The sequence below is a fragment of the Mustelus asterias genome, chromosome 7 (assembly GCF_964213995.1).
Source record: "Mustelus asterias chromosome 7, sMusAst1.hap1.1, whole genome shotgun sequence".
NCBI lineage: Eukaryota > Metazoa > Chordata > Chondrichthyes > Carcharhiniformes > Triakidae > Mustelus > Mustelus asterias.
In genome coordinates, this window is record NC_135807.1 from 14,545,628 (window position 1) to 14,572,579 (window position 26,952).

At 44.9% G+C, this 26,952-nt stretch overlaps 1 protein-coding gene across 1 annotated transcript; it reads right to left on the reverse strand.

Annotated features, from left to right (window-relative positions):
- Positions 1-1,460: 1,460 nt before the first annotated feature.
- On the reverse strand, positions 1,461-26,924 carry LOC144496037 (uncharacterized). The gene is made up of 7 exons (XM_078216989.1): positions 26,873-26,924; positions 24,096-24,353; positions 18,682-18,738; positions 12,469-12,522; positions 10,106-10,270; positions 7,138-7,423; positions 1,461-1,963 (listed from the first exon to the last, which is right to left on the reverse strand). The coding sequence occupies exons 1-6, from the start codon at positions 26,922-26,924 to the stop codon at positions 7,170-7,172; spliced, it is 840 nt and encodes a 279-aa protein (XP_078073115.1). The 3' UTR covers positions 1,461-1,963; positions 7,138-7,169.
- Positions 26,925-26,952: the final 28 nt, after the last annotated feature.

The following is a 26,952-nucleotide window of genomic DNA, read 5'->3' on the forward strand; positions in this document are numbered from 1 at the left end:
CCCCCATCATCCCAGTGAATTCTGCAGTCATTTAAGTAATGTAAATGGGAGTAACACTTCCCACAGAAAGGCAGGGCAGTTTATACACTAGTACAGCACTGAAGGAGGCCATTTTGCCCATTGAATACAATCCCCCAGCTCATCAAAGGGCAATTCACTTACCCCTACTCTCCCGCTCTTTCCTCGTATCTCTACAATTTTTCCGCCTTCCAGTATTTATCCAATTGCCTTTTCAAGGGTGCTGGTGATTTTTATTCATCACCCTATCAGGCAGTGCAATCCAAACTCGAAACACGTTGCATAAAAAGGCTTTACTCCATGTTTGCCTGTGGTTTTCTGAACTACCATAAATCTATGTCTTCTGATTATCAAAACTTCAGCATTGAAAACAGTTTCTCCGTATTGGAGACGGACTGGAATGCGCTGCCTGGGAGGGTGGTGGAGGCGGGATACCTCACATCCTTTAAAAAGTACCACGATGAGTACTTGGCACGCCATGACTTTCAAGGCCAAGGGCCAAATGCTGGCAAGTGGGATTAGGGGGGCAGGTCAGGGCCTATCATGCGCCGGTGCAGACTCGATGGGCCGAAGGGCCTCTTCTGCACTGTAGTATTCTGTGATTCTGTATCCAAGCCCTTCATGATGTTAAAGCTCTCCTAACCTCCTCTGCTCTAAAGCCAACGACTCAACTTCTCCAGTCTATCCAACTGGAATTCCACCAGCCCGGAACCATTCCTGTAAATCTCTTTTGTAAGCTTCTCATCCTTCGATTGGTACCACGTAGGATGTTAGAACGAATGCTTGGCGGATAGAACAAGATTCCCTTGTAATAGAAAATACTGTCCTTTGTATTAAAGAGGAATGCGTTATTCTTTAAAATTTGAATTTTCTGATGCTGGGGAGTTGGAATTCGTTTAACCTCCTGGAGAACCTTTGACGTTTAATTCTCCCCCGACCCCTGGGCATGGCACAGAAATCAGAGTTCCAGGAGTTACTTGATCTCAATCTCGGGTGGCACAGTGGCACAGTGGTTGGCACTGCTGCCTCACAGCGCCAGCGACCCGGGTTCAATTCCGGTCTCGGGTCACTGTCTGTGTGGAGTTTGCATGTTCTCCCCGTGTCTGCGTGGGTTTCCTCCGGATGCTCCGGTTTCCTCCCACAGTCCAAAGATGTGCGGGTTAGGTTGATTAGCCATTCTAAATTGTCCCTTCGGGGGATGCGCAGGCTACATTTGTGGGGTTATGGGAATAGGGCTTGGGTGGGATTGTGGGCAGTACATACTCAATGGGCCGAATGGCCTCCTTCTGTAGTGTAGGGATTCTATGATTCCAGTAGTTAGAATACCATACTTGGATTAGGGAAATAATGTGCAGAAGGTGCTAAGACTTACAAAGCCAACGGTACAACCGAGGAAACGAGCAAACTGTCTTCAAAAAGATAAGAAATAGGATCAGGAATATCCAATACCACCATTTAATAAGAATTTACCACCAGTCAATACCATTTAATAAGATTAAGGCTGATCTGTTATCTCAACACCACATTTCTGACCTCGCCCCATATCCCTTAGTGTCCAAAAATCCATCAATTTCAGTAATAAATGACTGAGCGTTCACACTCCTTTGCGGTAAAGAATATTGTTATTTAACACCAACTGCTTACGGCACAGAAACAGGCTGTTCAGCCCATCCAATCCATGCTGATGTTTCTGTTCTGTACAAGTTTGTGACCACCATGATATCGACCAGTTTACAGAATCCACGTTGTCAGTATTCTGAAACAAAGTGTTTTTGCAATAAGATACCCACCCACCCCGGTCCCAGTCCCCCCGCGCCAGGTTTGGTCGGTATTTAATGATGGTCCAGCTGGACTTGCTGTCACAAATCATGGGCAAGTGTTGGCATCCTCCTGGCCATGCTGCTTGTGATGTGTCACTGTCTTCAAGAAGTTACGGAATTTCTTGCTGAAAAGAAAAGAAACTGTAAATATCTGCGACAGATCACATGAATTCACACTGCAAGATAGATCGCTGTAATTTTATAGATATATAACAAAGCAAAGTACAGTACAGAGACAGGCCCTTCGACCCTCCAACCCCGTGCCCTAACTAAAAAAAACCTTCTGCCCTTATTCGGCCCGTATCCCTCTATTCCCTCCCTATTCATGTACCCACCCATCCAGATGCCTCTTAAATGTTGCTAATGTGCCTGCTTCCGCCATCTCCTCTGACAGCGTGTTCCGGGCACCCACTACTAAGGATTGCAAAGATGATTCTGGATAGGAGCGAAAGTAACAGGGTAGTTGTTATGGGGGACTTTAATTTTACAAATATTGACTGGAAAAGCTATAGTTCGAGTACTTTAGAGGGGTCAGTTTTTGTCCAATGTGTGCAGGAGGGTTTCCTGACACAGTATGTAGATAGGCCAACAAGAGACGAGGCCACATTGGATTTGGTACTGGGTAATGAACCAGGCCAGGTGTTAGATTTGGAGGTAGGTGAACACTTTGGTGACAGTGACCACAATTCGGTTATGTTTACTTTAGCGAAGGGAAGGGATAGGTATATACCGCAGGGCAAGAGTTATATATAGCTGGGGGAAAGGAAATTATGATGCGATTAGGCGAGATTTAGGATGCATAGGTTGGGGAAGGAAACTGCAAGGGATGGACACAATTGAAATGTGGAGCTTGTTCAAGGAACAGCTACTGCGTGTCCTTGATAAGTATGTACCTGTCAGGCAGGGAGGAAGTGGTCGAGCGAGGGAACCATGGTTTACTAAAGAAGTTGAATCTCTTGTGATGAGGAAGAAGGAGACTTATGTAAAGATGAGACGTGAAGTTAGGGTGCTTGAGAGTTACAAGTTAGCCAGGAAGGACCTAAAGAGAGAGTTAAGAAGAGCCAGGAGGGGACATGAGAAGTCTTTGGCAGGTAGGATCAAGTAAAACCCTAAAGCTTTCTATAGGTACGTCAGGAATAAAAGAATGACTAGGGTAAGATTAGGGCCAGTCAAGGACAGTAGTAGGAAGTTGTGCGTGGAGTCTGAAGAGATAGGAGAGGCGCTAAATGAATATTTTTCGTCAGTATTTGTGCAGGAAAAAGACAATGTTGTCGAGGAGAATACTGAGATACAGGCTATTGGACTAGACGGGATTGAGGTTAATAAGGAGGAGGTGTTAGCAATTCTGGAAAGTGTGAAAATAGATAAGTCCCCTGGGCTGGATGGGATTTATCCCAGGATTCTCTGGGAGGCTAGGGAGGAGATTGCAGAGCCTTTGGCTTTGATCTTTATGTCGTCATTGTCTACAGGAATAGTGCCAGAAGACTGGAGGATAGCAAATGTTGTCCCCTTGTTCAAGAAGGGAAGTAGAGACAACCCTGGTAATTATAGATCAGTGAGCCTTACTCCTGTTGTGGGCAAAGTTTTGGAAAGGATTATAAGAGATAGGATTTATAATCATCTAGAAAGGAATAATTTGATTAGGGATAATCAACACGGTTTTGTGAAGGGTAGGTTGTGCCTCACAAACCTTATTGAGTTCTTTGAGAAGGTGACCAAAGAGGTGGATGAGGGTAAAGCAGTTGATGTGGTGTATATGGATTTCAGTAAAGCGTTTGATAAGGTTCCCCATGGTAAGCTACTGCAGAAGATACGGAGGCATGGGATTGAGGGTGATTTAGCGGTTTGGATCAGGAATTGGCTAGCTGTAAGAAGAGAGAGGGTGGTGGTTGATGGGAAATGTTCAGTTACTAGTGGTGTACTGCAAGGATCTGTTTTGGGGCCACTGCTGTTTGTCATTTTTATAAATGACCTGGATGGGTTAGTAAATTTGCGGATGACACTAAAGTCAGTGGAGTTGTGGACAGTGTGGAAGGTTGTTGCAGGTTACAGAGGGACATAGGTAAGCTGCAGTGCTGGGCTGAGAGGTGGCAAATGGAGTTCAATGCAGAAAAGTGTGAGGTGATTCACTTTGGAAGGAGTAACAGGATTACAGAGTACTGGGCTAATGGTAAGATACTTGGTAGTGTGGATGATCAGAGAGATCTCGGTGTCCATGTGCATAGATCCCTGAAAGTTGGCACCAAGGTTGATAGGGTTGTTAAGAAGGCATATGGTGTGTTAGCTTTTATTGGTAGAGGGATTGAGTTTCGGAGCCAGAAGGTCATGTTGCAGCTGTACAAAACTCTGGTGCAGCTGCACTTGGAGTATTGTGTACAGTTCTGGTCGCCACATTATAGGAAGGATGTGGACGCATTGGAAAGGGTGCAGAGGAGATTTACTCGGATGTTGCCTGGTATGGTGGGAAGGTCTTATGAGGAAAGGCTGAGGGACTTGAGGTTGTTTTCGTTAGAGAGAAGAAGGTTAAGAGGTGACTTAATAGAGGCACACAAGATGATCAGAGGATTAGATAGGGTGGATAGTGAGAGCCTTTTTCCTCGGATGGTGTTGGCTAGCACGAGGGGACATATCTTTAAATTGAGGGGTGATAGATATAGGACAGATGTCAGAGGTAGGTTCTTCACTCAGAGAGTAGTAAGGGCGTGGAATGCCCTGCCTGCAGCAGTAGTGGACTCGCCAACATTAAGGGCATTTAAATGGTCATTGGATAAACATATGGCTGATATTGGAATAGTGTAGGTTAGATGGGCTTTAGATTGGTTTCACTGGTCGGCGCAACATCGAGGGCCAAAGGGCCTGTACTGCGCTGTAATGTTCTATGTTGTGTGTGAAAAACCTCCCCTGCACGTGTTCCTTAAACTTTGTCCCTCTCACCTTGAACCCGTGCCCCATTGTAATTGATACTTACACCCTGGGGAAAAAGCCTCTGACTATCCACCTTGTCTATGCCTCTCATAATTCTGTAGATCTCTATCAGAGATCTCAGCCTATATCTTTGCAGTGAAAACAATCCTAGTTTATTCATCCTCTCCTCATAGCCAACGCTCTCGAGACCAGGCAACATAAATTCTCCTCCTACCCTCCACATGCCATAGAAATACTGGACACAGGGAATGGAGATATATGGCGGCATAGGTAATGGGAAATACAATGGATACCTTCCTGACCTTTGTCTTCCCTTCAAATACACTTAACCCTATTTGGGTGCATTTAAATCACACCCTTGTCACTTCTAACAGAGAATGATGGAAGTGCAATGAGACGGCAGTGCTGGACAGAACAGAATCTTCTGTATTTTCTGCCCCCATCCCATTTGTTGGAGCTGCGCTCACCAGATTCTGACCAATGTGTATATATAGAAACAGAAACTAGAAGCAGGAGTAGGCCATTCGGCCCTTCAAGCCTGCTCCATCATTCATTTTGATCATCGAATTCAATATCCTGATCCGCCCTTCCTCCCACATCCCTCAATCCCTTTAGCCCCAAGAGCTATATCTAATTTCTTCTTGAAATCAGACAAAGTTTTGACCTCATCTACATGCAGTGGGAGTGAATTCCACACATTCACCACCCTCTGGGTGAAGAAATTTCTCCTCACCTCAGTCCCAAAAGGTTTATCCCTTATCCTCAAACTATGACCCCTAGTTCTGGACTCCCCCACCATTGGGAACATTCTTTCTGAATCTTCTCTGTCTGACCCTGTTAGAATTGTATAAGTTTCTATGAGATCCCCTCACTCTAAACTCCAGTGAATATAATCCTCACCGACTTAGTTTCTCCTCATATGACAGACCTGCCATCCCAGGAATCAGCCTGGTAAACCTTCACTGTACTCCCTCTATGTTGTACATATCTACAAAATGTACACTGTAAATAATATATAACCATGAAAATATATAGCAGTACACTTCCCCCTCTCTCTGACTCCAGAAGCCAAACAGCAGTTAGGGAAGATGTTTAAAGTGGACACATTGTAGCCCCCTGAACAGTTCCTTTAGCTGTTAATGATGCTCACAAGCAGTTATTAATCTCAGATTAGCCCAATATGATTGTCTATCACAGCTTTACCCTTCCAAAACCCCTCGCTGGGTCACCATTGCATCTTCTGACAGTTATCTTAAAGTGGTGTCCTCTGGATCTCCATCCTTGCACCAATGGGAACAGTTTTTGACTATCTATTCTGTCCAGACCACTCATGATTTTGACTAACTCTATCACATCTCCACTTTCTGAACCATTAATAATATAATTAGTCATACTTGAAGTAAAAGTCACATTGTTTCTTTCACGTTCATCTTCAGAGGTTTATTCCCTTCACTTGTTAACTTAGGTACAGCCATGGGGAGTGGATTCTGACTGTGCAATCGTAGAATCCCTATAGTGCAGAAAGAGGCCATTCGGCCCATTGCGACCAACAACAATCTCAGATAGGCTCTATCCCCGTAGCCCCGTGTATTTACCCTGCTAATTCCCCCTGACACTAAGGGGCCATTTAGCATCAACCTAACCGGCACATCTTGTACAAAGGCTGATAATAAATCAGCATCCATTTCACATCTCTCTTGGCATTCATTTCCAAAGTCATCAATATTTTTGTATGTTCACACAAAGCCAAAGCTAACCTGTTGTGGGTCAAAATTCACCCAACTTTCCAAGTGTTTGATATTGTCCCCTGGTTCCCGAACAACGTGTAGGTCTAGATTTGACACTCCGCAGCCAGCGGGTTTGAAGGCAGTGGGAATATAAAATCCAGTGGGTGGCTTACCCTCAACCTACCCACTGGCCCCTGTCTCCATTACAATTTTAGCACTGGCCAGCCAGTGGGACAATTGAGTGGGGCCCTTGAGGAGATGCCCACGCCACCACCAGTGCGACAGGTTTCTTTACTTGGTGGTTGGCAGGATGGTCTTTCCTTAATGGGACCCTTCTATTGGCGAGCCCTCCCGAGGTATTACACCCCCAGGTTTCCCTACACGCCCCCATGGCCTTTTGAACCCTGACCCCGTCTCCCCATTCCACTGGAGCCTGCCAGTTAGACCAGTTGAGTGCAGTACCAGCAGTGATCACTGCACAAAGTGGCACTGCGAGGACTGGATAGCTGCCAGTCTCTGATTGGTAGTTCTTGCCCCTGAGGGGTGGAAATCCCGTCTCCAGTTATTAACAGCGGGGGAGGGGAGGTGAGCAGGAACCACGGCATCCTGGGAAATGTAGTCCGTACGGACATTTTACAACCACTTACCCGCAGTGTTTGATTTGATGCATCACTTTTGGTTACCCTCTTTCACTTATTGACTGTTCTGTATCTTGGTTCTCCTCGCATTCATTTTCTTCATCCTCTTCTTCCGGCTCTTTCTCCTCATTATCATCTTCATCGTTGGACTCTTCAACAACTGTGAATGTGTTTCTGTTTCCAATAGTCATGTTTTGTACGTTGGAGCTGATGATTTTGATCTCGGTTTCCGTGTTATTTGTGCTCATTTCACTTGAACTGTCGCTCGTGCGAGATTTCAAATCCAGATCTTCTCCTAAATCAGGGGATTGAACCAAGGTCAAGGATTAGAATGTACTTTCCTGCATTGTTTTTACTGTTATTATCCTGTTCATTAAACAATACACTGAAATAACAGTAACTTTGCATGAACACATTCAGTTACCCCCCATGCCAGATGAAACGTTGCCCCCTTAACCTACCCAGTTCAGCTGAGTAATTAGAGCCAGAATTCCCCGGCTGTTCAGGCTGGCAGGATTCTCTGGTTCCCTCGCATTCCCGCCCGTGGGTTTCCCGGCAGTGGGACAGCTTCAATGGAAGTCACAGAATACTACAGTGCAGAAGAGGCCCTTCGGCCCATCGAGTCTGCACCGATGCATGAAAGGCCCTGACCTGCCCAACTAATCCCACTTGCCAGCCTTGAATGTTATGATGTGCCAAGTACTCATCCAGGTACTTTTTAAAGGATGTGAGGCATCCCGCCTCCACCACCCTCCCAGGCAGTGAATTCCATACTGTCACCACCCTCTGGGTAAAAAAGTTTTTCCTCAAATCCCCCCAAACCTCCCACCCTCACTTTTAACTTGTGTCCCCTCGTAACTGACCCTTCAACTAAGGGGAACAGCTGCTCCCTATCCACCCTGTCCATGAGTCTCATAATCTTGAACACCTCAATCAGGTCGCCCCTCAGTCTCCCCTGCTCCAGAGAAAATAACCCAAGCCTCTCCAACCTCTCTCCATAATTTAAATGCTCCATCCCAGGCAGCATCCTGGTGAATCTCCTCTGCACTCCCTCCAGTGCGTTCACGTCCTTCCTACAATGTGGCGACCAGAACTGCACACAGCACTCCAGCTGTGGCCTCACCAAAGTTCTATACAACTACACCATGACCTCTCTGTCTCATTGTCCCATTGAAAGCAGCGGGACCGGAGAATCCCGGTCGCGAATGGCACGCTGCCTCCTGCTGCCAAGAAACACGCAGCTGGGGGACCGGACAATCCTGTCTTAGGTGCCTTTTGTGCTGAGTATAGTTTGTGTTGAGTGATAAAATAATGTTCAAATCCTAGCCTCTTTGGATAATGTTGCCTATGGAGATCTGACCCCGTCAAATTGGTGTTGTCTAAATGAAACATCATAAGGAAACACCTCAGGCTAGTTTGCTGCTATTAATTCGTTTTATATTATTCTCAACTGAAAGGCTGCCAGTCCAGATTGTTAACTCACTGGAATGTCTCTGACTTTACCATGACGACACTGTGAAAGGTGTATTGATCTTGTTTGGCTCTGAAATATAGCCATGGATCAATAAAGTAATTCACTTGTACTTTCAATTTAGTCCCACAATGCCATCTCCTCAACATTGAGGAAACCAAACGCAGACTGGGTGATTGCTTTGCGGAAACACTTTCAATCAGCAAGCCTGACCTCGAGCTTCCCGTCCCTTTCCATTTCAACCCACCATCTTGCTCACATTTCTGTCCACGGCCTGCTGCCACACTCCAATGAAGCCCAAAGTGAGCTGGAGGGAGAGCACCTCATCTTCCGATTAGGCTCTTCACGGCCTTCTGGGCACAGCCTTCAGTTCAACAACTGCAGAACCCTGACCTCTGTCCTCCTGTTTGACTTCTTTTCCCACCCAGCGCCAATTTGCATCTTGTTTTCATGTTTTTGTCTTTCAGTCGGAGCTGACTTTTATTACAATCCCTACAGTGCAGAAGGAGACCATCCGGCCCATCGAGACTGCACCAACAACAATCCCACCCAACCCCTATCCCTATAATCCCATGTATTTACCCTGCTAATCCCCAGACACTAAGGGTCAATTTAGCATGGCCAATCAATCTAACACGCACATCTAAGGAGTGAGAGAGGAAACCCAAGCACTCCGAGGACATCCACGCAGACACAGGAAGAACATGCAAACTTCACACAGTCACCCAAGGCCACAATCGAACCCAGATCTTTAACCTATGCATTTTGGGACACTAAGGAATAATTTAGCATAGCCAATCAACCTAACCCGCACAACTTTGGACTGTGGGGGGAAACTGGAGCACCCAGAGGAAACCCACGCAGACACGAGGAGAATGTGCAAACTCCACACAGACAGTGACCCAAGCCGGGAATCGAACCCGGGTCCCTGGCGCTGTGAGGCAGCAGTGCTAACCACTGTGCCACCGTGCCAACTCTTCAAAACCTACTCTGGATCTTCCTATGCCTCTTTCCTACTACCACCCTCACAGCGCCAGGGACCCGGGTTCGATTCCCGGCTTGGGTCATTGTCTGTGCAGAGTTTGCACGTTCTTCCCGTGTCTGTGTGGGTTTCCTCCGGGTGCTCCGGTTTCCTCCCACAGTCCAAAGATGTGCGGGTTAGGTGCATTGGCCATGGTAAATTGCCCCTTAGTGTCAGGAGGACTAGCCAGGATAAATGCATGGGGTTACGGGGATAGGGCCTGAGTGGGATTGTGGTTGGTGCAGACTCGATGGGCCGAATGGTCTCCTTCTGCACTGTAGGGTTCTAAGAGTCGCAGGGACTTGAAACTTTAACTGTGTTTCTCCCCCCACAGATGCTGCCGGACCTGCTGAGTCTTTCCAGCATTTTCTGTTTTCATTTCAGACCTTCCAGCATTCGATGTATTTTGCTTTAATCTGATTATTTTAATCTCAGATGGAAGTAATAGAGAAAGCAACATTCAGACAAGCAGTGAATAGATGTACCGTGTCCTGGGTTTGTACTGCACGTCGGCTCCACAAAGGTATCTGAATCAGACAATGGCATCGTGCTCATAATGGACACATTGTTGTTCGAACCAAAGATGCAGTTGTTTAGATTGGAGTTGCAGATGCAGATCTTGCAGATTACTGGAGAGCAGGAGTGTCCTGCTAGAGGAAAAAATAGAACTTCAAAACTCAGCTGACCACTCACATTTTACCACAGGCCTTGTGTCATTTTGAAGGAACTATCCAGATTAACTTTGGAAGGAAATAGAGAGATTAAGGTGTGGCGCTGTGATTAGTGCAGTAACTTTACACGTCCTGGACATTTATACTGTTTCTGTTGTTTTTCTGTCAAAGTAACTGAGGATGAACAGGAGATCCCTTATGGAAATTTGGCTTCAATATTCCCGAATGACACAACCTTTTCTAGCCGCAGAGGAAATCCTTTTTTACTTTTTATTGGCAAAATACACTTCTCACCGACGGGCACAGTGGTTGGCACTGCTGCCTCGCAGCGCCAGGGACCAGGGTTCAATTCCAGACTTGGGTGTCTGTCTGTGTGGAGTTTGTACGTTCTCCCTGTGTCAGTGTGAGTTTCCTCCGGGTGCTCCGGTTTCCTCCCACATTCCAAAGATGTGCAGGTTAGGTGGATTGGCCATGCTAAATTGCCCTTTAGTGTCAGGGGGATTACAGGGTAAAAATGTGGGGTTACGGGGATAGGGCCTGGGTGGGATTGTTGCCAGCACAGGCTCGATGGATCAAATGGCCTCCTTCTGTACTGTAGGGATTCTATGATAAATGTCAACCCTGGAGAACACGCATTAGACTAAGTACCTTCTGTCTGGATTACCCAGCAGGCTCTGACCCTATCAGATTTCAATCTAGCTCTGTAAAAGTGCCATGATTTTCCACTAAAGGTCTTCATCCATCTCATGCCCAGTACAGTTTCCGTATTTCTGATTTCCTGTCCCATAGCCGCAGTGCCAGCAGCTGCGCTGATCCTTCCACTAATCACCCTCCCCTGACACATCTGTTCCCCCACCCAAATTGATTCTTCCTCCCACAATGAGCCATTAACCTTGCAAACCCACCGAGCAGCAAGTGAACTCCCCATCCCATCCCACCCCCGTCCCCTGACCCACCACAAAGAACTACATGGGCAAGTTGAACTCAACTTCCCTCCCCCCACACCAGATGTCACATGAGTGTAAAAGGCACCAAAGAATCAAACCTGCTGTTTTTATTTTGGCAACTTTTCCAAAAATGAGGAGAAAGTTGTCCCTTCAAACCCAAAGCCCACCTACTAACTGAAGCACTTTCGATTTCTCCAACAGCCACTCAACCCGTCCATCCCACTGACCCCCCCCCCCCCTCACCCCTCCACTCCACACTAGCACTGCTCTCCGGTCCCTCCCTTCTTCACTCCCTGTAATAAGTCTTCGGAAGCAGAAGATTTACCAAAATCCCTTCATTTACAATTCCAACAGAGTGCTATCAGTCAGCAGCAGCCTACCTTCGGGAGTGCCAGAGGAACTGACAGTCCCAGTTAAATACAAGGAAAAGACTCCCTGATTGGCCTGTCAATTGATCCCTTAATCAAGGAGTTCATATTCCAATAGGCCAACCTCAAAGGCCTGATTGAAGTCATTACACTCCCTCTCGCCACCATCTTCATTCCTTCACCCCCAGAAAATCCCCGATGGGGGCTCAGAGGTCCTGCTCCCTCTCCGCAAGATCTGATTTTAACATTCTGCTCTGAGCAGGCAGAAAGGACACCTATCAGAGATCAGGTCCTTCTGCCAGACCTGCTTCCAGCTTTTAATTCACGTTCTTTCTCTTTTTTGAAGTGAGATACTGAAATGTGGCAAGGTGTGATTCCTGAAGGTTAAGGGACTTAAATCAGATCTTTCACACACAGTCCAGCTGATTTCCAGTGATAACATGAAATGTTACGTTTAGCTGTTACTCTGAATTATTCCAATACTACTTTAATGCTCCCCTGTGGTGAAGTAATAAATAGATTCTGGAGATCAGATTGCTCAGGTTTGATTCTTTGGTGTTTTACACTCATGTGACACCTGGACAGTGACAACATTCTCCCCGTGTCTGCGTGGGTTTCCTCCGGGTTCCTTCCATAGTCCAAAGATGTGCGGGTTAGGTGGATTGGCCATGCTAAATTGCCCTTAGTGTCCGGGGACTAGCTAGGGTAAATACATGGGGTTATGGGGATAGGACCTGGGTGGTCGGTACAGACTCGATGGGCCAAATGGCCTCCTTCTGCACTGTAGGATTCTATGATTTGGACTGTGATATCCACAGAGCAATGACTACTCTGAAAATATTTGAATAAATTAACAACTTACTTTGAGACGACGATGCTTCTACAGTACTTTGCAGCTTTGAAATCTGAGGTCTTGCTGTAGAAAAGAAATATGATGAATTAGAAACTGTGTTCTTATGTTCTCTTTGTTCTTTCAGCCAGCATTTGTTGTTTTTAAATTTCATTTTTAATTTATTAACGTTTTTAAAGTTTATTTATTAGCGTCACAAGTAGGCTTACCTTAACACTGCAATGAAGTTACTGTGAAAATCCCCTAGTCAGCACACTCCGGTGCCTGTTCGAGTACACTGAGGGAGAATTTAGCATGGCCAATGCCCCTAACAGCACGTCTTTCGAACTGTGGGAGGAAACCGGAGCACCCGGGGGAAACCCACGCAGACACGGGGAGAACGTGCAGACTCCGCACAGACAATCGCCCAAGGCGGGAATTGAACCCGGGTCCCTGGCGCTGTGCCGCCGTGCCGCCCCTATTAGTGTCATAACTAGGCTTACATTAACACTGTAATTGTGACATTGCTGTGGTAGTTTTAGTTTTACACTGAGCTGACATACTCTCAGCCCTTCCACCTCCACTTCTCCATCCTGCCTTCCCAAAACCCATTGTTAGAAATTCTGGTTCAGTCACCTTTCCTTAACTCAATGTCCCATCAAAACTCAATGTCCATTTCCCTGACTGATTCCATTTGTGAAGTGCCGAGAGACGTTGTTACATTAAATTCACCACATCAATGCAATGGTGTGTAATGAAGTGTACCAATCTACATATTCATCGCATGTATCAATGTATATTCATATTGCTGAAATGAAAGACATGTTGTCAAAGCTTTTCATCTTGCACTCATCAGAACAAATGCAAGAATGCCAAATTTGAGATGCTCACAACAATTTACACTACGGGAGGAAAGGGTACTGAATGGTTGGTTGGCTAGTTGACTCTGGGTGGCTGAGGCATTGGTCACGGGGTTTGTGGGTTCAAGGGTCGCCCCCAGGGACTTGAGCATATACTGAGATTCTAAATGCAATATCGAAAGAATGGTCACCGTCAGAGCTTCCGTGTTTCCAATGAGGCATTAACCTGAGGCACTGCGCCGTCCTCGTGGGTGGATGTAAAAGATTCCGTGGCACTATTTTAAAAAAAGAGCAGCAGAGCTCTCGCTGGTGTCCTGACTGATATTTATCCCTCAACTAACATATTTAAAAAAATTATTTGATCACTATCAGCGTGCTGTTTGTAGGACTCTGCTGGGCACAAATTTGCTGCCAGATTTCCTACACCACAACAGTCACTACATTTCAAAATTGTTTCATTGGCTATTTGAGATGTCCACTGGTCATGAAAGGCCCAATATAAATGTATATTTAACTGATTTCAGCATGTTTAGTAATGATGTGCTGGCAACAATCAAATTTTCATTTCTTCCAGGATTTCTTAAATTCATTTATCAATTTAAGATCCTTTTGATAATTAATTAGAAGAATGAGGGGGGATCTTATAGAAACATATAAGATTATGAAGGAAATAGATAAGATAGAAGCAGGGAAGTTGTTTCCACTGGCAGGTGAAACTAGAACTAGGGGGCATGGCCTCAAAATAAGGGGGAGCAGATTTAGGACTGAGTTGAGGAGGAACTTCTTCACACAAAGGGTTGTGAATCTGTGGATTTCCCTGCCCAGTGAAGCAGTTGAGGCTACCTCATTGAATGTTTTTTAAGACAAGGATAGATAAATTTTTGAACAGTAAAGGAATTAAGGGTTATGGTGAGCGGGCGGGTAAGTGGAGCTGAGTCCACAAAAAGATCGGTCATGATCTTATTGAATGTCGGAGCAGGCTCGAGGGGCCAGATGGCCTACTCCTGGTCCTAGTTCTTACTTAATTACATAAATCATTTATATATCTAATTCAATATTTTACATGTTTGCAACAGAATTACAAAAAAAATCTTCAATTCAATTTTGTAGTAACAATTTAATGATGGTCTTAATTGCATATCCATACTTGCTGCAGTGAGCAGCCTTTTGTTAACCCAATCCTTTAAAATGCCCTTCACTATTGTTAATAGGATCCAAGCCAAAACTGAAACCACGACACAGAGATTTACTTTATCAAAAGAGTTTTTTGACTTGTTCAGTCTCTCAGTTCTCCTCCCACATGACCCAGTGTCCCATCTATCCCCGATACTTTTGCAGTACAGTTCTCCGCCTGAAGCAGACTCCTGCCAATTATTCATTGGACCACAGCAAGGTGCCTTGATTTTGTAATGATGTGGAGATGCCAGTGTTGGAATGGGGTGAGCACAGTAAGTAGTTTCACAGCACCAGGTGAAAGTCCAACAGGTTTATTTGGAATCACGAGCTTTCGGAGCACTCACCTGAGGAAGGAGCAGCGCTCCGAAAGCTCGTGGTTTTGTAAAGGGAGGCCACTAATCTTCTTCAACTGGAGCCAGAATCGAACCTTGTGCTGTTGGTACCAATCATAAATGTCATAAAACATTTTTATCCATATGCTAGCTGTCTAGCCAACCGAGCTAACCAGACTCTATCCCAGTCCATCACTCAAACCAGCTGCCTATCCATTGACTCCATCTACACTTCCCACTGCATGGGAAAAGCAGCCAGCATAATTAAGGACCTCAAGCACCCTGGACAGACTCTCTTCCACCTTCTTCCGTCAGGAAAAAGATACAAATGTCTGAGGTCACGTACCAACTGACTCAAGAACAGCGTCTGCCTTGCTGCCATCAGACTTTTGAATGGATATCCTGTATATTAAGCTGATCTATCTCTACACCCTCACTATGACTGTAAAACTATATTCTGCACCCTCTTCTTTTCTTCTCCCCTATGTACTCTATGAACAGTATGCTTTCTCTGTATAGCTCGCAAGAAACAATACTTTTCACTTATGGCAATACAAGGGTGGCACGGTGGCACAGTGGTTAGCACTGCTGCCTCACAGCACCGGAACCCGAGTTCAATTCCTGGCTTAGGCCACTGTTTGTGTGGAGATTGCATGTTCTATCTGTGGGTCCGTGTGGATTTCCTCCGGGTGCTCCGGTTTCCTCCCACACTCCGAAAGACGTGCTGGTTAGGTGCATTGGCCATGCTAAATTCTCCCTCAGTGTACCCAAACAGGCGCCAGAGTGTGGCAACAGTAACTTCATTGCAGTGTTAATGTAAGCCTACTTATGACACTAATAAATAAACTTTCATGTGACAATAATAAATCAAATCAAATCATATAAGTGCTCAAAGACATCACCTGTTTCTCTCAATACTAAGGTTTTTAATGCAATTAATAAGACAATGACAGCTATAATTGTGTAGGAAGTTATGAAACGTTGCTCTTATTCTTACAATATCTTCTGGACAAAAGGAAACTACAGATTGATAAAATATTTAAAATGTTTTCGACTCAGTTTTAAGAAACTGAGCATGATTACTTATGTTATGGAAATATAACAGGGATGTAAAATGTTGACAATTCGACTAAAGTTTAGAATCTGTAATATCTATTGATTTTATTCTGTAACCACAGTTTACAATTAAATGGTTCAGTTTTGTTGGTCAGTTAACAGTCAAGGTATTTGGGGAACAGGAAAGCAGTGGCTTGTGAAGAAATAAAATTGTTTTATTGTTTTATGACAGAGCTTCTTTGAGTCTTGAGTTGAAGTCCTAATAGCCAAAGGATAGTTACGTATTTTTAAAATCTGTTTGAAGAAACAGCTAAAAGCAACCTGAATTGAAGATGACACTATGCTCATCAAACCATGCAAGGTGTTAATTTATTGACCCAGAGAGGAAACCTTTATTCTCTAATATAATGATTAGGAATTGGTCTCACCATTGATTTTAACACCTTTAGTTTGGGGCTTGGGTTAAGATATGTTGATAAGAGAACTATTTATGGCTTCTCTGTATCTGGAATGAAATGTGCATTTGTTAGTGATGGAATGCAAACTTTTGGGCAGGATTTTCCGCCCACGCACCGCCCCAAAACTGTAAAATCCCACCCAAGGTCAATGGACCGTTCCATGGTGTGCCCCTCGCCCGTTACAGTTCCCGTGGCAGACAAGACGGGAAAACTCCCCCTCCCCCAACCCATAAAACAGGGGTTACAAAGTTGGGGGAGGGGATGATTGGCATCCCATAGCTGATAGGAGGAGTGAAAAATGAAGGAAGAATGGGAGACTGAGGGATAAAAGTTGAGAAATTGTAATCCTTGTTGGCACAGTGTTACCATGGCTTCTGGGTGATGACTGTTGTGGACAGAGTTCAAAGATCAAACATCATTTCAAAGACAAAGAAGAAAGAAATCTCTGCTGACAACAGCAAGAGTTCCTTGAGAGATGAGAAACATCTATGTTGTCTTCACTGCTTCTTGTTAAGTATATGTAAAATCTTGCTGAATAAATACTACTTGGTAAGTACTGGTTATGCATACCTTGTAGGTCTAGCACAACTGAGGACCCTAGTGTTAGAAAATAAAATTTTGGACCTTATAGAGTGTTTTTAAAAATTATACCTCAAAACCCTAAACCTTACAGAGATTCCCAGCAGAGTATCAGCTGGGAAACCCAGAAGTCCATACATCCCCTCATGCCACAGTGTTCATCTTTTGTCATCGACAGGTTACCCCCTCAGAAATAAGCCTGATTAACAGGCTTGGCTTCCAGTTGGGCAAGGAGAGCTTGGGATAGGCCGCGGGAGCAGGTAGGTCTGATCCACCACCATAGTGAAGGAGAAGGCCTCCAATCATAGAATCCCTACAGCACACAAGGAGGCCATTCGGCCCATCGAGTCTGCACCGACCACAATCCCACCCAGGCCCTATTCCTGTAACCCCACACATTGACCTTGCTAATCCCCATGACACTCGGGTCAATCTAGCATGGCCAATCAACCTAACCTGCACATCTTTCCTCTGGGTGCTCCGGTTTCCTCCCACAGTCTGAAAGACATGCTGGTTAGGTGCATTGGCCATGTTAAATTCTCCCTCAGTGTACCCGAACAGGCGCCAGAGTGTGGCGACTAGGGGATTTTCACAGTAACTTCATTGCAGTGTCAATGTAAGCCTACTTGTGACACTGATAAATAAACTTTAAACTCTTTGGACTGTGGGAGGAAACCAGAGCACCCAGAAGAAACCCGTGCGGACACGGGGAGAATGTGCAAACGTCACACAGACAGTGACCCAAGCCGGGAATTGAACCTGGGTCCCTGGCGCTGTGAGGCAGCAGTTCTAACCACTGTGCCACCCCTCATGGGGAAGTCTGACCTCTGAACCTTGTAGTAGAACTGATCCTAGGGATTTGATCCTGGTTCCCAGGGGATCAGTCCAATTCCTGACTCCTGGGGTCATGTAAGTGGAGGAACTCAGATGAAGAAATGGCGAGGTATACTGGGAATCGGGGGGGTGGGTGAGGGCAAGCACTCATGCTCTTCCTGGCCCACAAGCAGTGCTGTAAAAGAACGTACCTCTTCCCCAAAGCTGTCCTTGCCTTCATTCTGCTGTTGGGTTCCCCAATTGACTATTGGGCACAGTGGTTAGCACTGCTGCCTCACAGCTCCAGAGACCCAGGTTCGATTCTGGGCTTGGGTCACTGTCTGCTTGGAGTTTGCACATTCTCCCCGTGTCTGCGTGGGTTTCCTCCGGGTGCTCTGGTTTCCTCCCACAGTCCAAAGATGTGCGGGTTAGGTGCATTAGCCATGATAAATTGCCCCTTAGTGTCCCAGGATGCGTAGGTTAGAGGAATTAGTGGGGTAAACATGTGGGGTTACGAGGATGGAGCCTGAGTGGGGTGTTGTTGGTGCAGACTTGATGGGCCGAGTGGCCTCCTTGAGCACTGCAGGGATTCTATGATTCTATTAACCTTTTGTGAGCTAAAAGCTGTCGATTCTCTTTCCCAGATTAAAACCCTGAAGCAGGTGTTGGAGGCGGATTGGGGGTCAGGTTTCAGATTTTTAAAAAATGTTAACATCTATCCTGACCCCAACCCTCCTGCGTTAAAATTCAGCTTTTTTTTCTCTGTTTTTTCAGAATTATTTTTATTGGAATAAAGTTCCAATGAAAATTCCTACTTGAAGCTTCAATTTGTCTTTCTCTTATGAGGCTCTGAAGGACCTTTTGTTTTTTAGTCTGGTATTCTGTGTTTAAATTTTATCCTGGAAATTGGTTTAAATATTTGATCTTCCCATTGGGAGGTTAAGGACAATTGAGGCATCAATAAGTACTTACTGGTAGCAGCTAAGTCCAGTAATGAAGGGACTGGTAGAGTGTGGCCAGTAGAATTAACTGTTAAGAACCAAAAGAGAAAAGTTAATCAATATCAACATTTTTCTATAATTAAAACAAATAAGTACAATTCCTACAATTTGAAATTTGGTGTTCTTGCATCTGTCCCGAAGAGTGCAAGACAAAAAGTTTTGACTGCAGTCCCTTCTTAGGTTTGGGTGGTGAATCTGTGGAACTCATTGCCACAGAGGGCTGTGGAGGCCAGGTCATCGAGTGTCTTTAAGACAGAGATAGGTTCTTGATCAATAAAGGGATCAAGGGTTAAGGGGAGAAGGCAGGAGCATGGGGATGGGAATCATTTCAGCCATGATTGAATGGCAGAGCAGATTTGATGGGCCAAATGGCCTAATTCTGCTCCTATATCTTATAGTCTTATACATTGAAATTTCATAGCCACTACCAACTTGCATTTACATAGCACCTTTAAGAAAGTAGAAATGCCCCAGATGCATTACTGAAGCATTAGTAAACAAAATTTAGCCCTGAGCCACATACTGTTTATGCCATCACGATGTAACCAAGCACACTAGACAGGATTTTCCAGGCACACTCGCCCCAACACTGGAAAATCCCTCCCGAGGTCAACGGATGTTTGCATGGTCTGTGTCCAGATAGGGGAAAATTCCACCCACAGTGTCAGTCCCACATTGTTGTAAGCGCATGTAAACTATTGGCACAGTACTTGCAGAAGGAAGGAATTATCTGACTGGGTGAATTTCCTGCGCTGAGTTCTATTCTTTGTTACATTGGGCCACAAGTTTCTGTAGCCGGCTATCTAATTGCATCTGCCATTAGTTAGATTTGCACTTTCATGTCTAGGTTGTAAGTTCATTTGGGTGACGAGTTACTGAGAATGGGAGCTGGTAAATCGCAGCAAAAGAAACCAGGCATCTGAGTGAAGAGGTCAAGACAACGGTTTAACTCCTGAACTAGTCAGATTGATTGGAGCGCTGTAGAATTAACAGAACCAGAACAGAGAAGGGAGTGACAATTAGAATGGGTGAATTCAGTAACAAGTCAGGTGAGAAAGACAGAAGGCGAAAGAAAGATTGGATAAAGGAGGAGAAACAGGGTCAGAAAGGAAAAGTGAAAAAAACTGACATTTGAAAACTTTACATTTTCAAATCTCCAACAACAATTAAAACCTGAAAGAGTGACAGTTGTAATAACCAATTTCATTGCCAGAGAGGTTCACCAGCAATAATTGACACTTATTATGCCATTAAAAAAGGTACTTAGATGGAAATGGATAAGACTTAGCTTAATGTGGTAAGTTAATTTCATATTGAATATGCCAATACAACAACTTCACACTGCGCAATCTGGTTCAATGTTGTGGTAAACACTGGAATGTGGATATAATCACAGAGTGGCACAAATTGGACAAGCTTTGAATATTTGAGTTTAATCGTGCATCAGCCCCTTATCTGGAGTTGTATCTTTGAAACATAAATAACAATTTGTGTCATTAGCTTTGCCATTACACTGACAACGAATCATGCCTCATTATATTATATTACACAGAACTATATTAGAATGACTGCCACTCATCATATAACACAGAGCACACAGTCGCTAAATGGCTTCTTGAGGATTCACTGTGACATTTAGTTGCCAATGAATTTTGCCAGCTCTGTTAATTTCCTAGGACAGTTCTTTAAGTTTAAGTTTATTTATTAGTGTCACAAGTAGGCTTACATTAACACTGCAATGAAGTTACTGCGAAAATCCCCTATTCGCCACACTCCAGCGCCTGTTCGGGTACACTGAGGGTGAATTTAGTATGGCCAATGTATCTTACCAGCACATCTTTTGGACTGTGGGAGGAAACCCACGCAGACACGGAGAGAACGTGCAGACTCCGCACAGACAGAGACCCAAGCCCCGAATCGAACTGGGTCCCTGGCATTGTGAGGTAGCAGTGCTAACCACTGTGCCACCGTGCCGCCCCTCATGTATGCCCGAGACATATTCCATAATCTCCAGCTTTTAACTGGCCAGTGTTAATGGCTGCAAACATCTGGGGTCTTGGAAGTACAATTCTTAAATAAGCTTGTGCTTGCTTTCATTGTTTTATCCAGTGAGTGGTTAGGATCTGGAGTGCACTGCCTGAGGGTGTGGTGGGGACAGATTCAGTCATGGCTTTCAAAAGAGAATTGGGTCATTATCGGAAAAGGAAAGATTCACAGGGAATATGGGGAAAAGGTGGGAGAGTGACATTCGATAAATGGCTCTTGTAGAGAACTGGCAAGTACATGTTGCTCCAAACAGACTCATTCTGTGCTATAACTATTCAACTACCTTTCTATCCACTTCTCTACCAGCAAAGGGACTTATCTCAAAAGATTATGAGATAAAATAACAGTGATTAGCACTGTTGCCTCAGCACCAGGGACCTGGGTTCACTTCCGGCCTTGGGTCACTGTGCAGAGTTTGCATGTTCGCCCCGTGTCTGCGTGGGATTCCGCCGGGTGCTCCGGTTTCCTCCCACAGTCCGAAAGACGTGCAGTTTAGGTGGATTGGTCATGCTAAATTGCCCCTTAGTGTCCCAAGATGTCAAGGTTAGATGGATTAGCCATGGGATAGTGCATGGTTGTGGGTCTGGGTAATAGACTCTGACAGAGAATACGTGCAGACTTGATTGGGCCAAATGGCCTCCTCGTGCACTGTGGGGATTCTATAATAACATTAGCTAATAGTTGAATAAAGAACATCAAATTCACAACATCACAGCAGCATTGCAGTCAATCTGAGACCAGTGACTTCAATCACCTTTTCACAGAGAATATTTATAAACTAAGGGCTTCCAACATTTCTTATCACTGTGAAAAAGGAACTTCAAAGCTCCCAAGCACTTTGCACAGTCGAGACTAATTTCCTTGGCGGTGATTTTTCTTCTATTCATAACAGTGTCAACACATTTTGTTAGCTTGTGTTATTAAGTTACTAAAAAGGCATAGCATCCTGGAGACCATAGACATCAATAAGATCAGAGAGAGGTTCTCCAACTCTCTATCAATATCCACAAATACCCTGCTCCGGTGGTGTTTCTTAGATGGCCAAATGTGTACCACTACCCCAAACTCCCATAGCGAATGTCATAACATCTCACCTTCACCCATTCATTCGATATATTGTTAGCTCAGTATCAATGAGCAGTGCAGTTAATTTCAGATGCGATTAAATTTCGATATTGTTAAAATATTCAATTTTTGAAAGCTTTGGTCTTTAGTTATTCAATGATTAAAGAGGCAGCTCCTAGAATCCCTACAGTGCAGAAGGAGGCTATTCGACCCATCGAACCTGCACTGACAACAATCCCACCCAAGCCCTAACCCCACATATTTACCCTGCTAATCCCCCTGATACTAAGGAGCAATTTAGCATAGCCAATCAACCCAACCCGCACATTTTTGGAGCTGCTGTTTCATTAGTGCACCAATGGCAATAGATGAATTGTGCCAACAATTAATCAGGCAAACCAGAGATCAGACCAGAACATTGTAGAAATACTGAATACTAAATACCAAATACATCACAGCGTTTGGCTCATCAAGCATTTCCATCCACCTGAGCCACTAAATTTATCCACACTCTCCTCACTCCCTGGCACGAATAAAAAACCTCCTTAAACAACCATCTAATTAGCTCCTTTTTATATTCTTATAGACTTTGCTTCAACAATGTATGACTAATTTCTGCAATCTAACAACCTCTGTGCAAAGAAATGTTTCAAACCTCCCCCTTTTATTGTTTTGTGCTCACACTGATGCCACTGCCATCTCACAAACCAGAGGCAGCAGTCGCACTATATAGCTCGTCAGAATCCTTCACAATCTGGGAAGGCTTTGACCCATCCACACCTCCTTACCTTTCTCAGCACCCAGCCTAATATCCCTAAATTTTAACCCCTTCTTCATAAGTGTAAGACCTCATCCATGGTAACATCCTAACGAATCTCCTCCACACATATGGGTGACACTGCTGCCTCACAGCATCAGGGATTTGAGTTCGATTCCCAGCTTGGGTCGCTGTCTGTACGGAGTCTGCATGTTCTCCCCGTGTCTGCGTGGGTTTCCTCCGGATGCTCCGGTTTTCTCCCACAACTCCGAAAGGCGTGCTGGTTAGGTGCATTGGCCGTGCTAAATTCTCCCTCAGTGTGCCCGAACAGGCGTCGGAGTGTGGCGACTAGGGGAATTTCACAGTAACTTCATTGCAGTGTTAATGCAAGCCTACTTGTGACACTAATAAATAAACTTTAACTTCAACATTTCTGTTCTTTATATGCCTTTTCTTCAATGAGAGTCCCACATTGGTTTTGGAGGAGTGTGACCCAGACTGTGGGCCTGGGTGCCTGAAGGAAATAAGGAAGGGAATACAATAGAAAAGCAGGGAAGTGATGTTAATCATGTAGAAGACTTTAATCATTCTGCGGCTGGAGTAATATGTACAGTCGTGGTCTCCTCATTAAAGAATATTTGGAATAAAAGCAGGTAAAATCATTCTAGAATTACACGGTAACTCAGTCAGCAATAATAAAGAGAAAGGACAGGTTAATGTTTTGGATGTGTACTGTTTAGCAAAATACAAAAGTTAAAGGAATCACTACAGTGCAGAAGGAGGCCATTCGGCCTGTCATGCCTGCACTGACTCTCGACAGAGCATCTTACCCAGGCCCACCCCCGCACCCCCACACATTTACCCAATCATCTAGATAATACTTCGGGGCAAATTAGCATGGCCAACGCACCTAACCAGCACAGAAACTGGAGCAATCCCACGCAGACATGGGGAGAATGTGCAGACTCCACACAGGCAGTCACCCAAGGCTGGAATTGAACCCGGATCCCTGGCGCTGTGAGGCTGCAGTGCTACCCACTGTGCCACCGTGCTACCCCCCATACCCTCATCCAAACAGGCAGACGGGGCCTTGGTTTAATATCTCATCCGAAAGATGGCACTTCCAAAGGCGCAGAGTTCCCTCAGCACCGTACTGGTGTGTCAGGCTTGGTTCATGTATCCAGGTCCTGGGGTGGGACTCGATATCACAACCCTTGTGACTTAGAGTCCAGCGCTCCAACAACTGAGCCACGGCTGAGTTTCAAAGTTAAGGGGAGAAGACTAAAGGAGCAAAATAACAAAAATAAGCAATACTCAGATGGTAACCCAGATGGAAGGGTGGAGGAACAGAGTGTGGACAAAAGGATTCTGTCAGCGAACAATGTGCCAGAGAGGCAGCAAGCACAAAGTTTAATTAAAAACAGAAAATGATGAAAATATTCAGTCGGCCTGGCAGCACGGGTGGAGAAAGAAAGTTAACACTTCATTGAACAATGATCCATCAGAACAAGGTTTACCTTGCTTCCCAATGATCTGTTCGCTCAGATGTGGATCAAACATTTCAAGTGCCTGGAAGAAGATGCCACAGGCAGTCTTCCCTTTCCGCAGGACAGCCGAAAGAAGCTCCGACGCCTTTGAAAGCATTTCAGACTTGGAGCTGATGACATTGAGTTCATACAGGCTGAGAATGCGGGTGCTATACAGGAAGTATGTGACCTGCTCAACCAATGGCAATGACATCGATGTACTGAGCGTGTAGTAATGTCTCCGCAAATCTATCAGTCACAAACAGAAAGTACAGATATCAGCTTAAAATGGTTCTTGCAACTAATGAGCTATTCCTTTTAAAAGATAATCCCACCATGTGCGGCACAGTAGCACAGTGGTTAGCACTGCTGCCTCACAGTGCCAGGGACCAGGGTTTGATTCCCAGCTTGGGTGACTCCCTGTGCGGAGTCTGCACGTTCTCCCCGTGTCTGCGTGGGTTTCCTCCAGGTGCTCCGGTTTCCTCCCACAGACTGAAAGACGTGCTGGTTACCAAAAGAGAAAATGCTGGAAAATCTCAGCAGGTCTGGCAGCATCTGTAAGGAGAGAAAAGAGCTGACGTTTTGAGTCCAGATGACCCTTTGTCAAAGCTTTGTCAAAACTTCCTCCAAAGGGCTTTGACAAAGGGTCATCTGGACTCGAAACGTCAGCTCTTTTCTCTCCTTACAGATGCTGCCAGACCTGCTGAGATTTTCCAGCATTTTCCTTTTGGTTTCAGATTCCAGCTACGCAGTAATTTGCTCTCATTTAGACGTGTTGGTTAGGTGCTAAATTCTTCCTCAGTGTACCTAAACAGGGGCTGGGGTGTGGCGACTAGGGGATTTTCACAGTAACTTAATTGCAGTGTTAATATAAGCCTACTTGCGACATTAATACTTAAACTTAATTCTGCTGCACAACTTGTATTCATATAAAAATTCTAACATCAAAAACTTGGGTCAACAACAGCGACTTGCTATTATTTAATGAAAGTCGCCAGAGTTCTATTGGCTGCTCCCCTTTATTTGGAGAGTGCGGGCTGATAATTTTAACCTGAGGATCACCATAGCTCAGGCGAGGGGCAAGGTTAAGGCGGCGGTGCCTTCATCAATAACTTCAGTCAGTATGAGAATTGAACCTGCGCTGTTAGCACCACTCCACATCACAAACCAGCCACCTAGCCAACTGAATTAACTAACCCTCATGTTATTTAAAGGCAAAATATTGCAGATGCTGGAATTTGAAACAAAAGCAGAAAGTGCTGGAAAATCTCAGCAGTCTGACAGCATCTGTGGAGACAGAATAAACATAGAACATAGAACAGTACAGCACAGAACAGGCCCTTCGGCCCACGATGTTGTGCCGAGCTTTATCTGAAACCAAGATCAAGCTATCCCACTCCCTATCATCCTGGTGTGCTCCATGCGCCTATCCAATAACCGCTTAAATGTTCCTAAAGTGTCTGACTCCACTATCACTGCAGGCAGTCCATTCCACACCCCAACCACTCTCTGCGTAAAGAACCTACCTAATAGAGGCAACGTTTTGAGTCTGGATGGCCCTTTGTCACTCAAGGTGAAGCGATTGGTGGATGCACATAGCCAGATTTGGAAGATGAAGAGTTTTAAGTTTTAAATTTATTTATTAATGTCACAAATCGGCTTACTTTAACACTGCAATGACGTTACTGTGAAAATCCCTGCGTCGCCACACTCTAGCGCCTGTTCGGGTACACTAAGGGAGAATTTAGCACGGCCAATGCACCTCGCTGTGGGAGGAAACCGGAGCACCCGGAGGAAACCGGAGCACCCGGAGGAAACCCACGCAGACACGGGGAAAATGTGCAAACTCTGCACAGATAGTGATTTAAGATGTGAATCGAACCTGGGTTCCTGGTGAGACAGCAGTGCTAACCACTGTGCCACCATGCCGCAAGATGCAAAGGGTGTGTGTGCGCTGGATAATATAACACAGTTAACCAGTGGGGTGGGGAAGCCATGAAGGGATCTGAACATGAGGACGAAAATGTAAATAAATACTGAGGAGCTGGGAGACAGGGAGCCGGGGACTCCATGAAAATAGTAAATAAATGGCCATTCATCTAACTGCTGTAGCATCAATAGTGCTGTCCAGGGGCTACACTTTACATCGTCAATGGGTAAAAAAATGTCTAGCAACATTATATTATTTTTATATTTTCATTTGAAGAAAAGTATCCAATTGCCGTTGATAGCAGCATAAATGTGAAATTTCTGCCCTCTGTGAAACTCCCCTGTATGATTTCTGAAGCATTTAATTCCACACCCAGACTCACAAAGTGTCTCCAGTCTCCTGGCTGTAACTAGCTGGAAGCGCCGTGGAGACACCAGTTTATCTTACTCTTCATTGTAAATCCAAAAACAAAATAAAAAGACAGAGTCCAGAAAAGGGCCGTAAAGGGTCCACAGTTTATCACAGTCAATATTGGTTCAGTGAAAACAGCATTGGGTGAGTCCTGCTGTCCGCAAAGCTTTCACTTCCCCTTCAACAGGATCCCAAACAATTTTTTAACATCTATTGTTTAGCTGGTCTGCTGAATTAAGTGCCAACACTTCATCCCAGTAATAAAAAAACAATCAGATTTATTGTCAGGTAGCAATTGAATGAGGATTCTTACCGGATTGGGTCAATCCACACGCCATCACTTCACTGTCAGAGTTTTAAATGCTTCTTAGTTTGCTGCCGAAGCCGGTTTTATTCAGGCTGGCGTGTTCTCTCTCTTTTAACTGACTGCAGCTTTGCTCCGAGAGTTTCAGCCTCTCTGGAGGAATTTCCTTCCACATGATACGTCACACGGGAAGCCCCAAGGAT